At 42.7% G+C, this 14,018-nt stretch overlaps 1 protein-coding gene across 3 annotated transcripts in view; it reads left to right on the forward strand.

The window, feature by feature from the left end:
• The window catches only part of SNX33 (sorting nexin 33), a 57,440-nt gene extending 51,548 nt beyond the window's left edge, over positions 1-5,892 (forward strand). For all 3 annotated transcript variants that reach the window (XM_068275709.1, XM_068275710.1, XM_068275708.1), the window contains one exon: positions 5,339-5,892. In XM_068275709.1, coding sequence (XP_068131810.1) covers positions 5,339-5,592 — 254 coding nt within the window. In that variant the 3' untranslated portion in view covers positions 5,593-5,892. The remainder of the gene's footprint in view (positions 1-5,338) is intronic.
• Positions 5,893-14,018: the final 8,126 nt, after the last annotated feature.

Consider the following 14,018-nt stretch of genomic DNA (forward strand, 5'->3'; position numbering starts at 1 on the left):
CATGTTACTCTATGGCAACATCACTTTCTGCTTGGCGTCACTTCCTGCCTGGCTGGTGGCAAGACAGAGGACACTGTGTACTTACTTTGGTGGTGCGGCAGGCGCTGACGCTGGTTTATAGTGTGAAACCGGCCTTAGGAAAACTTTTATTTTCAATTTGGATGCTTTAATTAGGGGTTAGAAACTCTTGGAGGGATCCAGCTGGACTTATCTGGCTTGAGCGCAGAAGTGGTTATGGACCAGTTAGGTCTTGTACCAACTTGCAGCGTCTTAGCCAGCGTTTTTCATAGCATTTGCATTTTGAAAAACGCTCTCTCACTTGGATGAGAATCATGGCACAATCACTGCAAATGGTTTTGCTGTGATTTTGCCGTGATTCTCATTCAAGTGAATAACAGAGTGTTTTTCAAAATGCAAACGCTGTGCAAAATGCTGTAAGTGGGCCCCAGGCCTTAGTCTGTTTTCCTGTAGGTATAAGGCAGGCTCCTTCTGTCTTCTCTGTTTCTCCATCTCTTTACTTCTTTCCTGTCTTCTTCTCTTTCTCTTTTAGGGGGACAGGTTGAGGCTTTGTTGAATACAGATGCCTGGCCTGCTTACGCTAGTTCTCTGGGTCCTCCAATGAGGTCTAATATGAGGATAATCTAATGTTTCTGATTGCAAGTACCCCAACAGTACATCTTACAACGCAGTGTTTGAGTATTTTTATTACTTTGGTATGCATTTTATCATGGAGTTTCAATCTTGTTGTTGCAATTGTACTGTTGGTTAAAGATCATTAAACTTTGGTGCAGAAACTTCTAAAGGATTTCACTGCTGATGTTGTGCTCATTGGAGAAACATTTCCTGTTTCAATTACTTCCCTAGAGCTTTGTGGCATTAATATGAAAACTTAATAGTCACAGCGATTCAGGAAATGAGGGTCAGCAATACAAACTAGTTGTGTAATACAAAGTTTCCTAACTGTAAAAAAAAAAAAGGAAAGAAAAAATGTATGCTTCTTACATCTTACCTTGGCAGGAAGTAATGGAGATTCTTACAGATGTGAGATGCTGTATAGACATGGCATTTCATTAATTTGTTGTTTCCCAGTGGCAACAAGTAGGAATGTTTTGCATTGAGCACATTTGATATGCCGAGAGAACACAAAAGCTCATAGGACCTATAGGCCAAGCGTTCTGTTGAGTTTGTCGCTTGAGATTATCGCAAGCCGTTACCACAGAGCACCCTATCGACCACGCTGGCCCGAGATTTCGCAGCATGTCCTATCGATACATTTGACAAAGTCTGGACCAGTATCAGCCGAATCGTCGATCGGGCATTCTTGTGGGGCACAGATTTTCATCCGATTCGATAATAATTATCGAGTCAGATGGTTAAATGGCTGCCAAGTTGCCTGATGTATGCCCCCTAGAGTGGTGTACTGACGGTCATTTGGAGATAATAACAAATATCAGGGGATAATAGCTAATGCCCCAGAACCAGCACCAAGACAATTTTGTGTGTGTGTTAAAGAGACTCTGTAACAAAATTTTCAGCCTTATTTCTTCTATCCTATACGTTCCTATACCTATTCTAATGTGGTCTTAATTACTGCAGCCTTTTCTAGTTGCACTGTCTCTGTAATATATCTAATCTTCTTTTATTTGCCGACCCAGGGAAGAATGGGCTGCCTCTGTTGTAATGAATACAAGTTGTGCATGCTCCCTGCACGCCCCCTCCAGGCTCTGTGTGCTTTGTTTACTCCTCAGTCTCTGCCAGACTGGAGTTCAGATAATTTACTATGTAATGAAACTTGTAATATACTGTAACATGAGATGAGATGTGTGTGTGTGTGTGTACACACACACACACACACACACACACACACACACACACACACACACACACACACACACACACACACACACTCTAGTGTATATATATGTATATGTACAGTGGGGTGCGAAAGTTTGGGCAACCTTGTTAAACATCATGATTTTCCTGTATAAATCGTTGGTTCTTTTGATAAAAAAATGTCAGTAAAATATATCAAATAGGAGACACACACAGTGATATTTGAGACATAAAATTAAGTTGATTGGATTTACAGAAAGTGTGCAATATATATTTAAATACAATTAGGCAGGTGCATAAATTTGGGCACTGTTGTCATTTTATTGCTTCCAAAACCTTTAGAACTAATTATTGGAACTTAAATTGGCTTGGTAAGCTCAGTGACCCCTGATCTACATACACAGGTAAATCCAATTATGAGAAGAACTATTTAAAGGGGTCAATTTTAAGTTTCCCTCCTCTTTAAATGTTCTCTGTAGAGTAGCAACATGGGGGTCTCAAAACAACTCTCAGATGACCTGAAGACAAAGATTGTTCACCAACCTGGTTTAGGGGAAGGATACAGAAAGCGGTCTCAGAGATGTCAGCAGTTTGTTTCCACAGTTAGGGACATATTGAGGAAATGGAAGAGCACAGGCTCAGTTCAAGTTAAGGCGCGAAGTGGCAGACCAAGAAAAATATCGGATAAACAGAAGCGATGAATGGTGAGAACGGTCAGAGTCAACCCATAGACCAGCACCAAAGGCCTACAACATCATCTTGCTGCATTCAATATGGACAGCAGAGAATAAAGCCAGAGCTCACCACATGGGCTGCATTTGAATGACTTATCACCTCAAGTGCACCACATATACAGCTTAAATACAAACTCAGCAATCAAACAGATGCAAAACATATGCATAATTAAATACCATGCAAACAGGAAAGCCCAATGGGAGCTGCTAACCTGGTAGTTACAAAATTATGGAAACAAATACGAGTAGAAGGCTGCACATCCCTGACCTAATACTACAGTTGAGTGGTTAATCGCTGTCCATGAAATTCTATTTTGCATGAAAACTATAATAGAAGCTAAACTTTCTCCATAAACCAGTATTGCATTGTTTGGATGCAGGGCGTGCAATTTTAGTCCAGGAGGGGCGGTGTACGCCACAGCGATTAACCATTCAACTGTAGTATTAGGTCAGGGATGCACAGCCTTCTACCCGTATTTGTTTATCATCTTGTTACAGATGGAGTCACTGTGCATCGTTCAACTATTGGCGCACTTTACACAAGGAGATGCTGTATGCGAGAGTGATGCAGAGGAAGCCTTTTCTCCACCCACAGCACAAACAGCCGCTTGAAGTATGCTAAAGCACATTTGGACAAGCCAGCTTCATTTTGGAATAAGGTGCTGTGGACTGATGAAACTAAAATTGAGTTATTGGGGCATTGTGCATGGAGGAGAAAGAACACAGCATTCCAAGAAAAACACCTGCTACCTACAGTAAAATATGGTGGTGGTTCCATCATGCTGTGGGGCTGTGTGGCCAGTGCAGGGACTGGGAATCTTGTCAAAGTTGAGGGACGCACAGATTCCACTCAGTATCAGCAGATTCTGGAGACCAATGTCCAGGAATCAGTGACAAAGCTGAAGCTGTGTCGGGGCTGGATCTTTCAACAAGACAACGACTCTAAACAATGCTCAAAATCCACTAAGGTATTCATGCAGAGGAACAAGTACAACGTTTTTGAGTGGCCATCTCAGTCCGCAAACCTAAATATAATTAAAAATCTGTGGTGTGAGTTAAAGAGAGCTGTCCATGCTCGGAATCCATTAAACCTGAATGAACTAAAGATGTTTTGTAAATAGGAATGGTCCAAAATACCTTCAACCAAAATCCAGACTCTCATTGGAACCTACAGGAAGCATTTAGAGGCTGTAATTTCTGCAAAAGTAGGATCTACTAAATATTGATTTCCTTTCTTTTTTGTGGTGCCCAAATGTATGTACCTGCCTAATTGTGTTTAAACAATTATTGCACACTTTCTGTAAATCCAATAAACTTCCCTTCACTTCTCAAATATCACTGTGTGTGTCTCTTATATGATATATTTAACTGACATTTTTTATCAAAACAATCAACGATTTATACAGGTTGCCCAAACTTCCGCACCCCACTGTGTGTGTGTGTGTGTGTGTGTGTATATATATATATATATATGTATGTATGTATGTATGTATGTATGTATGTATGTATGTATGCATGCGTGTGTGTGTGTGTGTGTGTGTATGTATATATATATATATATATATATATAACCACACCCATCTCTAGCACAGTTAAGCATATAAATGAGCGGTGCTCATAGTTCAGTTAGTAGCTAGTAGAAGGTGAGGTGTTTTTAATTTCATTTCTCCCATTTAGCTGACCCCTGGGCTTTTGGCATGGTTCCCACTAGAACGCTGATAAAAACTAGCATTTTTGCCTGGTTAGAGTAGGACTCACCAGATCGGGGACACTTTGGCGCAGTTGGTGAGCTTAAACGCGTTAAAGCGTAACCAAGAGCCCCTGTCACTGTTTTCCTGTTGTGTGCTGCAGCACCCTCTGTATTTATATATATATATATATACACACGCACACACATAAACCTCACTTCCTGGTTAGCGGCCATGTTTTGTGTTTGTAAACACTGCCTAAAACTGGCGATTAAAAGCCAGGATCGCGACGGGGAGCGGTGGAAATGGCAAAGAGGGATCCAGGAGATCAGTGACTCGATTGGTATGCTTTTTTATTGTGCAAATATTGTACAGATTCTCTTTAACTATATTAGAGTACCAGTAATCGCCATCAGAAAGACGTGGCACAGGTGTGATGAGCTGCAAGTGAGCACATAGTTTGTTATGGATGAATTCATGAACATTTAATGTGTACTGTATGTAATGTGTGTAAATGTGTCGTAAATGTGCATGCACTGATGAAAGCATCCAACATCAATCTAGAGGGCCTTTTATCTTTATTACATTTTCTTTTATTATTGAATCTGACATCCAATCTATTAAAAACTTTAAATGGCGCATGACCAGCTTTATACTTCTTTTAGCTGTGTGTTTATAATTTGTGCTTTTTACTTTGTGTAATACAGTATATGCCCACTGTTACTTATTGGTGACCGTACTTATGTAAGTATGAGTGATTATTAGGTAAATGGTAAAAGATTCACTGAAATTAATATCACAGGCACAACAGTAGACATATTATTCTGGTGATAACAGAAGCCTGTTTTGCCTGTGGATGGGACATTAGTGCTGTAGTGGAGAGGCGTAAGGTTAATAGCCTGCATGTGTCTGAGCTGTGCTGTATGCTTTGTTTACAGAACCCTCTGGCAGGTGAATATTTATTTTTCAGCTATGTGCGTAGGTGTCTGGAGTACAGCTTTACATGTAAAGGGGTTTAGCGATGTGGAAACAAATCAGATGCTGCTCCTGACCTTTCTATTCTTTCTTGGCTCTCTCACTTAGGAGCGTTTGCGAAAGTGAAGGACAGCCAGCGAATGACTGATGAAGGGAAAATGGAGCAGGATGAAGCTGACGGAATCCGGAAGAGGTGCCGTGTAGTGGGATTTGCTTTGCAAGCCGAGATTAACCACTTTCATCAGAGGAGGCTGCTGGACTTCAAGCAAACCATCCAGCAGTACTTAAAGGAGCAGATTATCTTCTACCAGAGAGTGAGCCAGGAGCTTGAGAAGACTCTACAGCTGTATGAAAACATGTGACCTAATCTTTTATTCATGGCATTGGCCTTGGGTTCATTTTCAGCCACGAACTGCTCTGGCATTGTCCAGTGGATTTTATTCTGGTAATAGGCAGTTTTTTATTATGATGTACATACCATAGTGCCTTTTACTGCAAAGGATCTAAAAAAATGATGGAATAGAGAGGATATCCATCATTTTTAAAGACTGAGAACATTTTTATGAATAATATTGGCAGGTGTTTATATTGGTAAATATATATGTTTTAATAAGGTGCTGCTGTGATGTAAAATTGCAAAAATAAATCAAAGCTTTATGGTATGTTTTTAGAGCTCAGCTTTTTACCAGGGAGGATAAGGGATCGCTGATAGATTTCTGGTTACAGTGTTATCTACTGACAGTCGTATGATGGGTGTTTATTTCTCTTCTATGATCTTGCAGTAAGCCTAGAATCCAGAGCATCTCAGGGAAACAAGCTGGATAGTTGGATGCTGAGGATTGAGGCTTATGGCAACACATGTCCGTCTTTTAGAAAATGTGACTGCTTTCTGTGGCCATCTTCTCCAGCGCTAGAGGCGTGTCAGGCCAATCCCGTGGTGTTGAGACAATAGAATTATGTGAAGTGATGTCATGAGACAGCCAGGAGATTGCCCACATATACTGTATGTTTCTAGGCATGGGTAGATTTCCAGAGACTGGTATATCCTTATATACCAGTCTCTAGAAGTCTCAGTCCTCACGTTATCACTTTTGCCTTGTTAAGTGGCTAACTATAATCAATTCAATTCTTTCTTACACCATGTCAATTCCTTCCTTACCTCTAACCTTAACATCTCACCCTGATATTAACCCCTTCTTCATGGTAATCTCCCTTTTACCACCAACGGTAACCCCTTTCTGATGCTTAAAAGACAACCGATGTGACATGAGATAGACATGTCTGTACAGTGCCAAGCACACAAATAACTAGGCTGTGTTCCTTTTTTTCTTTGTCTGCCTGAAAAAGTTAAACATCAGGTATGCAAGTGACAGTTACTGGTCGGGTCGGATTGGGTCAGACTATAACATAACCCTCACTGACAAGTAATTACAACCATTAAACACTTTTCCATCAGTAAATGGCTTCCGAGAGCAGGGAAGAGATAAAAAAGGTCAATAATTCATAAGTTTGAGCTCTGACATACTTCAATGAAGGTGTCATGGAGCAGAGACAATAAAACAGTAAAAACTAGATTTAAATATAAAATGAAACTGTGGGATATCTAAAAAAAAGTCATTTTTAGGAGACTGAGGATAGATAAAATTGTCTTATCAGTTTATTTTAACCTTGGATGTCCTTTAACTCAACCCTTATGCTCACCAGCAATGTTAACCCCTACACCTGCTCCTGCTTCATGCTACACCCTTCCTGATGTCAATTCTTAACCCTAACAGGTAAGCTATCCTCCCCCGTATCCACACAATACTGGATGCTTTATAGAATGAAATAAACTAGCTGGTGTAATAAACTAGCTAAAGGTGGCCATACATGGTACAATTTTTCATTTTTTTTTTTGATTAGATAATTTAGTTTGAATATTCTGTTAGATCGAATATAAAGATTTTTCCATCATGTCCGATCAGATTTTTTTTTTTTAAAACGGGATAATCGTTTGAATTTCTTGATCGAAAAAAATATATTTTCTACTTTCATTCGATTTGATCATTTAGATTGAAAAAAACCCGGGAAAATTGAACGTTTTTATTGTATCGTGTATGGGCACAATAGGTATAAAACACAGGGAGGGTCTCACAATGTGGAGGTTGAGGAAAAGGAAGTACTGTGTACCGGCACTATCCGTCTGCTGAAGAGATAGGGCTGGTGGGATGTGAGCAGTGCAGCCAGCTTGCTCCTCTGCAGTGTGTCTGCGTGCTCAGCATGGAGGAGTACAAAGTTCAAACATTCGAGTAAAAGAGAAACAAAACATCCGGCACTGCTGCCAATGTGTTTTAATTATTTACACTGTGGAATAACATACGGCAGGAATACAGGTCAACATGCTCAAGTCCTGATGGCGTAAGTGCAAATGAGCAATCTTTGTCCTACCGTTCAACTGTAGGAGAGGATGATACAGTGGGTGCTGGGCACTGAACGAGGGCATGACGGCCGTTTCGGACTTAATGTGCTTCTTCCAAGGCCAATACACTTTATACATAGTCAGCTTCTTCAGATATAAAGTCAGTTTTGCAGTAGGTGTTCTTGTTGTTTTATTGTATTATGCCAGGTACCTCATGCATTATAAAAGTCTATACTAATAGCCCTGAGCCTTTTCAAGGGTCCCTGTCCTAGCTCTGACCAACTCACACACCTGGCTTTTAGAAGAAGGCAGGTAGTCTCTGGAAGAGAGCAGTCACCTTGACCATAATCTAGTAAGGTCACCTCTGAAATCTGCACAGTGGTTGCCTGATATCGATATACCAAAAAGTGTATGTTTACAGCCACACTACCCCGGGGTACTTGAGGATAATACACCTGATCGGGTTCCTGAAGGTGCCTGTTCTCTCTTTTGTTCTTACACTCCCTTACCAAATCCCCTAATCCATACCCTCCTAATTGGCATGTAACGCAAACTTCTAATCCTACGTAAACTCACCTTTTAACTACATCACCACCTGACACCCAGATCAAACTGTTTTGCAGCAAACTGATTCATGCAGTAACCACCACTGTAAGCAGGAGTCATGAGAAGCCTCCTCAAGTACAGAAAACAATGGAGATGATTTATCAAGACCGGTACAAAGAAAACTGGAGCAGAATTGAAGTATTTGCAGCAGCAAGTCAGAATCCTTGTTTCATTTCAAAGCTGAAACTTGGTTGGCTGATCTGGGTGCCATTTTCTTGCCCCGCCTTGATAAATTGGCTCTTCTATGTGGAGGCATGTTTTCCAGTGATGTCAGCACCTGCCAGACCCCTTCCAGGCCACAGGCTGCTTCCATTACCCCTGCACTAGTTATGCTGCACATCTGAATTCTTTGTATACTGAATGGCTTCAGACAGCAACATCCCATAATTCGTATATGCAATAACTTTCCCAGGATCCCTGGCTGAAATTTTAATAATGAATGGTTAATCACACAAAATGACTGTTGCAATAGATGCCCTTTAAATTCCAGCGCAAGCTATTTCCAAGTGAAAACATTTATAATACAATAATGAACTGTTTGTCTCAGTTTATTTATTTTTTTGTGTGGTCATTTTTTAACAACATAATTGTTTCAGGCTAAAAGATAACCCGGCTGTTATCTTAATTGTGATCTAGAAATGTTTTTCTGTCCGCAGATGTCTCCCAGTTTGCAGGCTGAGCTAGGCAAGAGCCCCAGAAGTAATGGGTGTAACACAGTATGACATGAGCAGGGTGGAGACTGACTCAGTGTTTGTATAGATCTGCTTGCATACACGCACACTCTGTGTGCCCTGGAGGGAGTGATGTCATGCATCAAGAATGTAATCCATTCAGAGCTAGGCAGTGGTAAGACAGGAACACAACGTTACACAGTTCTGTAGGCCGCCTTGTCACAGGTCACTTGTTTGGTGATGAAGCTGACAGATGGACAGTGCAGGACTGAGGTACTAGGTCACTGTATGGTTATCCACAATATCCTTTCTGTAGCTTGTTGGCTGCACTTAGTTTCTACTGTCCTCTTCTGTCATTTATGATGTCACTGATGCATTATATTAGAGAGGAATATAGAATCCGTATAAATTGGAAATGCATGTTTCCAGGAAATGGTTTCATCCAGATCTCTGGCCACTCCTTAGCTACGCCACTGGTGAATGCAAACAGTTTCTAAAACCAAAATGTTGAAAGGGTATTTGTTTGTAAAGTTTTTCAAAATAAAAATGAGATGCTTACCTTGGTAGAGGGAAGCCCCTGGATAGTCAAGAGGCTTTCCATATCTTCTTACACCTCACCGTTCCAGTGAAGGGCCCCTCTGAACTTATTTGCCTGGATTGAGCTGTGGGAAGTGAATCCTGGCTGTTTGTTCTACAAGGCATGCATGGACCTAAGCCTCTCATGCCTGTTTTTTCTTCCTCTGTGCATGAGCAGTTCATTCTACTGGGCATGCACAGACTTTACTTGCCCAGTCAGGATGCCCTTGTCCACGGCCAAAGTGCAGCAAAAACAAGGTTACTTAACTGGCAACCCTCAAAAAAATTTAGAGGGACCCTTCGCTTGAACGGCAAGCCTCTGGACTATCCAGAGGCTTCCCCACTATCAAGGTATTTTTTATTTTTTTTTTTACATTTCAGGGGTGCTTTAATGACTTAGATGTGCTTAATACTGTAGCACAGCTGGCTTCTTCTCCACTCTGGATTTGTCTGTTGTGTGGGTTCGTCAAGTGTGACACAAAAATAGGAAGATGCTATGCCAATGGATCTGTTGCACGGTTAACACTTCAATGTGAATATACCATTACAATATAATGGCATTGCATCAGCAATGTGATTATATTGTCTGATGCAGGGCTGTGGAGCGGTACAAAAATAATCCGACTCCTCATTTGATGAAACCACTGACACCAGGTGCTCAAAATGGCTCCAACTCCTGGACTCTGACTCCACAGCCCTGGTCCAATGCAACACACCAGTATGGAAGTAGCCTTGGGATGCATGCACACATTCAATTTTGATGAGGTAATTTCCCACCTCCATGTAGTATGAGGGCCAACAGATATTGAATACTATGAGCAGATTGTATAGGTAAACCATCATACTACATGGAGGTGGTAAAATTGGTCAGTGATTGGTCAATCATAATTGAAAGTGTGATTAACTCTTCCAACCATCATAAAAAAAAAATGTGTTTTGTGTCTATGGGAGATACACTTGTTATGTTTAAATTTGGGTTAGCAGATTAACCTATTCCAGACCAACATAGTTGAAATCTATATCCTGCCAGGGGTGGCGTGGCTCTGACAGGACGTAGATTCCAACTATTCGCCACCACATGCCCTCACACCGTTTGCAATGCTGTTCTGTTGATGCAGCTGCTCACTCTGCTGTTTCAGTGACAGCAGAGCTTCCTCAATCTGTTCATGAGCCAATTTAATTGGCTCCTGACTCTATGATTACTGTGAGCCAATTACAGCAATCACAGGGCAAAATAGGGGACAGCTCTGGACAGATCTACTTACACGGGGCTTCATCCAGCCCTTGGCAGCCGATATGTCCCTCGCCGCAGCTTCGGTGTCATAGGATCCCCTCCGTTGGAGATGCTGACCTCGCCAGGTCAGCATTTTCTGCACCTGTGCAAGCGCTCCACTCGCAATTGCGCTCATGTGGCCAGACAGAGGGCACTCCAGGCCATGTGAGCGCAAGCGGCGTGGCCGCGCAGGTGCAGAATATGCCTACCTGTCCAGGTCGGCATCTCCAACGGAGAGGATCACGGCACACCGGAGCTGCGGCGAGGGACATATCGGCTGCCAGGGGCTGGATGAAGCCATTGATTCCAAAAGCACTAGGCTAATGTTAGTCAATGCAGGTGGTTCCAGTGCTGCAATTGCGATTTCCTCAAATCACAATCGCGGGTTTTGTGAGTTTTAGGGATTGATCCATAGCCGACAATTAGTGGCAAATCACGTTCACTCCAGGAAATGCATTGAAAATCGTGGTACTTTGCACTTTCGGAAATTGCTGTGATTTCCTACGTTCCAGTGGGTCCCAGGCCTGATGGATATCGGTGCTTTACAAGCCATTTTGTGATTTACCAGTAATGTTATTAAAATGTTCTTTTTTTATCTGTTTGGCTCTTCTGAATGTCTGCCATTGCACAAAAATGTGAATTATGGACTGACCAGCAACACTGCACAGGGCAGGAATCATTGCAAATCTTCCTTCACACCGGGAGTTATCGGCAAGCTCTGTCCTACCTATCTGGCCCCTGCTAGAAGCTGGGGATGACTTTCTCTTAGCACATATAACCAATGTAAGAAGACTCACATCATGAGAAAATCTCGTACAGCGAAGGGAGTGTGATCGGGAACGTGCACCCAGGGCTGTGCAGACGCAGTGGCCATTGACTGGCCCAGTTGCCGAAATCGAAAGACAACTGCTGCGGAGGACCGGAGTATTGGTTTGTCCTGGCGCAGACACAGGGCAGCTGCAGGAGGGGACGGTAGAAGCCCCAGGTAAGCTAAAGTCTTTGTTTTTCGTTTGGCTTTAGGTTTCCTTGAAGTGATGTACAGTGATTTAGACATTTTATGGGGGGACAAACTAGACTTTCTTCAGAAGTTTTTATTTCCTATGCATTTAAAAGGGAAAAAGCCTGTGCTTGGAGGGCAAGCAGGAAGCAAGTTATTCTCTGCTCACCAGCTGGAGCATCAGTTTACTACTCTGGTGTAGCAAGGGGGCTGCTTGCTGGGGGGCTCGGCAGTAGCAGTGGAGACGTTGGCAGAGGGGTGTGCAAAAGTGTTCCCCTTGAACACACTGAATGGCACAACCAGCCCACTTGCTGCCATCAGACCAGTACCCTCCTGCTAAACGTGGAGGTTGACCCAATGGAATGAAGGAGAGGTATTGTCCATGTCTGTGCCTGCTGCTCCATATATCCATAGTGAGATACACTCTATCACCTACACCATGATTCAGCAACAGAGACACCACATTAATATTGGGCAGCACGGTGGCGTAGTGGTTAGCTCTCTCGCCTTGCAGCGCTGGGTCCCTGGTTCGAATCCCAGCCAGGGCACTATCTGCAAAGAGTTTGTATGTTCTCTCCGTGTCTGCGTGGGTTTCCTCCGGGCACTCCGGTTTCCTCCCACATTCCAAAAACATACGGATAAGTTAATTGGCTCTCCCTAAAAAAAATTGCCCCTAGACTACAGTACTTACACTACATAATATAGACATATGGCAATGGTAGGGATTAGATTGTGAGCTCCTTTGAGGGACAGTTAGTGACAAGATATATATATATATATATATATACATTGTACAGCGCTGCGTAATATGTCGGCGCTATATAAATACTAAATAATAATAATATCAACTATTTGCCAATGCAAGGAAGGAGTCCCATCCTGACAAAATAATGGTGTCAGGGATCCGCTATTCAAGTATTCTTTACTCCAGCAGCTCACAAATGGATGACCTCTCCTCCGGAAGGAAGAAGGGAAGCAGCTCCTGTGCCATAATCTTTGCTAGAAGTCCGTTTAGCTTCTGGATCCTGCAGTTGGTAGGAGGCAGAGCCCTTGTTGTTTGGAATGCTTGATGTATCAAGTACTGGGTGCTGCAAGTCTGGGGAAGTTGCAGTGGAGGTCTGGCCACTATTAGTCCCATTTGCAGTGGGAATAGAGGAGGGAGGGGAGCTTATTTTAGAAAGTGTTGCAGACTGGGGAGTAGGAAGGGACAGTGCAGGAGAACCAGGCCTCTTGCTGCTGCGTCTGTCCCCACATGCTTGCTTCAGGGTTAAGAACTCTTAAACCGGGGCCTTTTCTAATCTTTTTTTTTTTTTTTAGCCTGACTTTATTACCTCAGGCCTTGCAGTTTGGGAACCGGTGCTCATAGTTGATGGCTGCGTGACTGTTACCTCCTTCCCCTAGGCTCCCTGGTACACTCACACACCCTCTGTCTTCTATGCAGGTCTGACTCATCAGAACAGCTATTAAAGTCAGCTGGCACAAAAACATCTCCCTATTCATTGCCTCCCTTGTCAGAGCTCAGCACCTCATAAGCTGCAATGGGAGGAACATGTAAAGAGCCCTTCATCTGGCTCTCATGTTCCTCCCTTGAAGCCTGGGTCTGATTGGCAGGTGGACAGCTGCTATCTTCAACCAGCACTGTTAGGTCCACAGGAAGAAGTCCTAGAACTACTGTATGTCCTCTTCCTCCTCCACATTGGTATTGCCAAATAAATTCTGGGCATCAGAACCCAGAACTATATCTGCCTGCTCCAGAGCTTCCTCCAATAGGTTTTCCATGCCTTTATCATCATACAGTGGTTATGGCAGGTTTGGAGCAGCTCTTTCAGCAGGCATGGGTGTGCTGTTGCCGTTACTGCTGCATGGTGCCAGGACAGTGGAGGACTGGCTGGCTGGAGCTAGCCTTTGTCACCCAGTCCACAAACTCCTCAGTCTTACTTTCACCCTTGAGAAAATAACATTTTGGGATGAATAAAGGGAGAAATATAAACACGTAATGCTACTGGACTTCTGCCTATGTATAACTTACTAGTGAGGCTTTATTTGTGGCTGCTTAGGGCAAAATTCAAGCATATGTATGGGTCTTTACTGGGCTTGTTCAAAGATCCAGAATCTTTATACTATAGCAAACAGCAAACGCATTGTTCCCTTCCTTACCCTTCTACCGGAAGCCACTCTGTTGTGCGCCATGCTGTTATTCCTGCGCTGTTTCCTACAGAAACAGTATGTGTTGCTCTGTAAAGCAAGGCACCTGTATGGAACTCTGA

Source organism: Hyperolius riggenbachi, chromosome 3 (assembly GCF_040937935.1).
Source record: "Hyperolius riggenbachi isolate aHypRig1 chromosome 3, aHypRig1.pri, whole genome shotgun sequence".
Classification (NCBI taxonomy): domain Eukaryota; kingdom Metazoa; phylum Chordata; class Amphibia; order Anura; family Hyperoliidae; genus Hyperolius; species Hyperolius riggenbachi.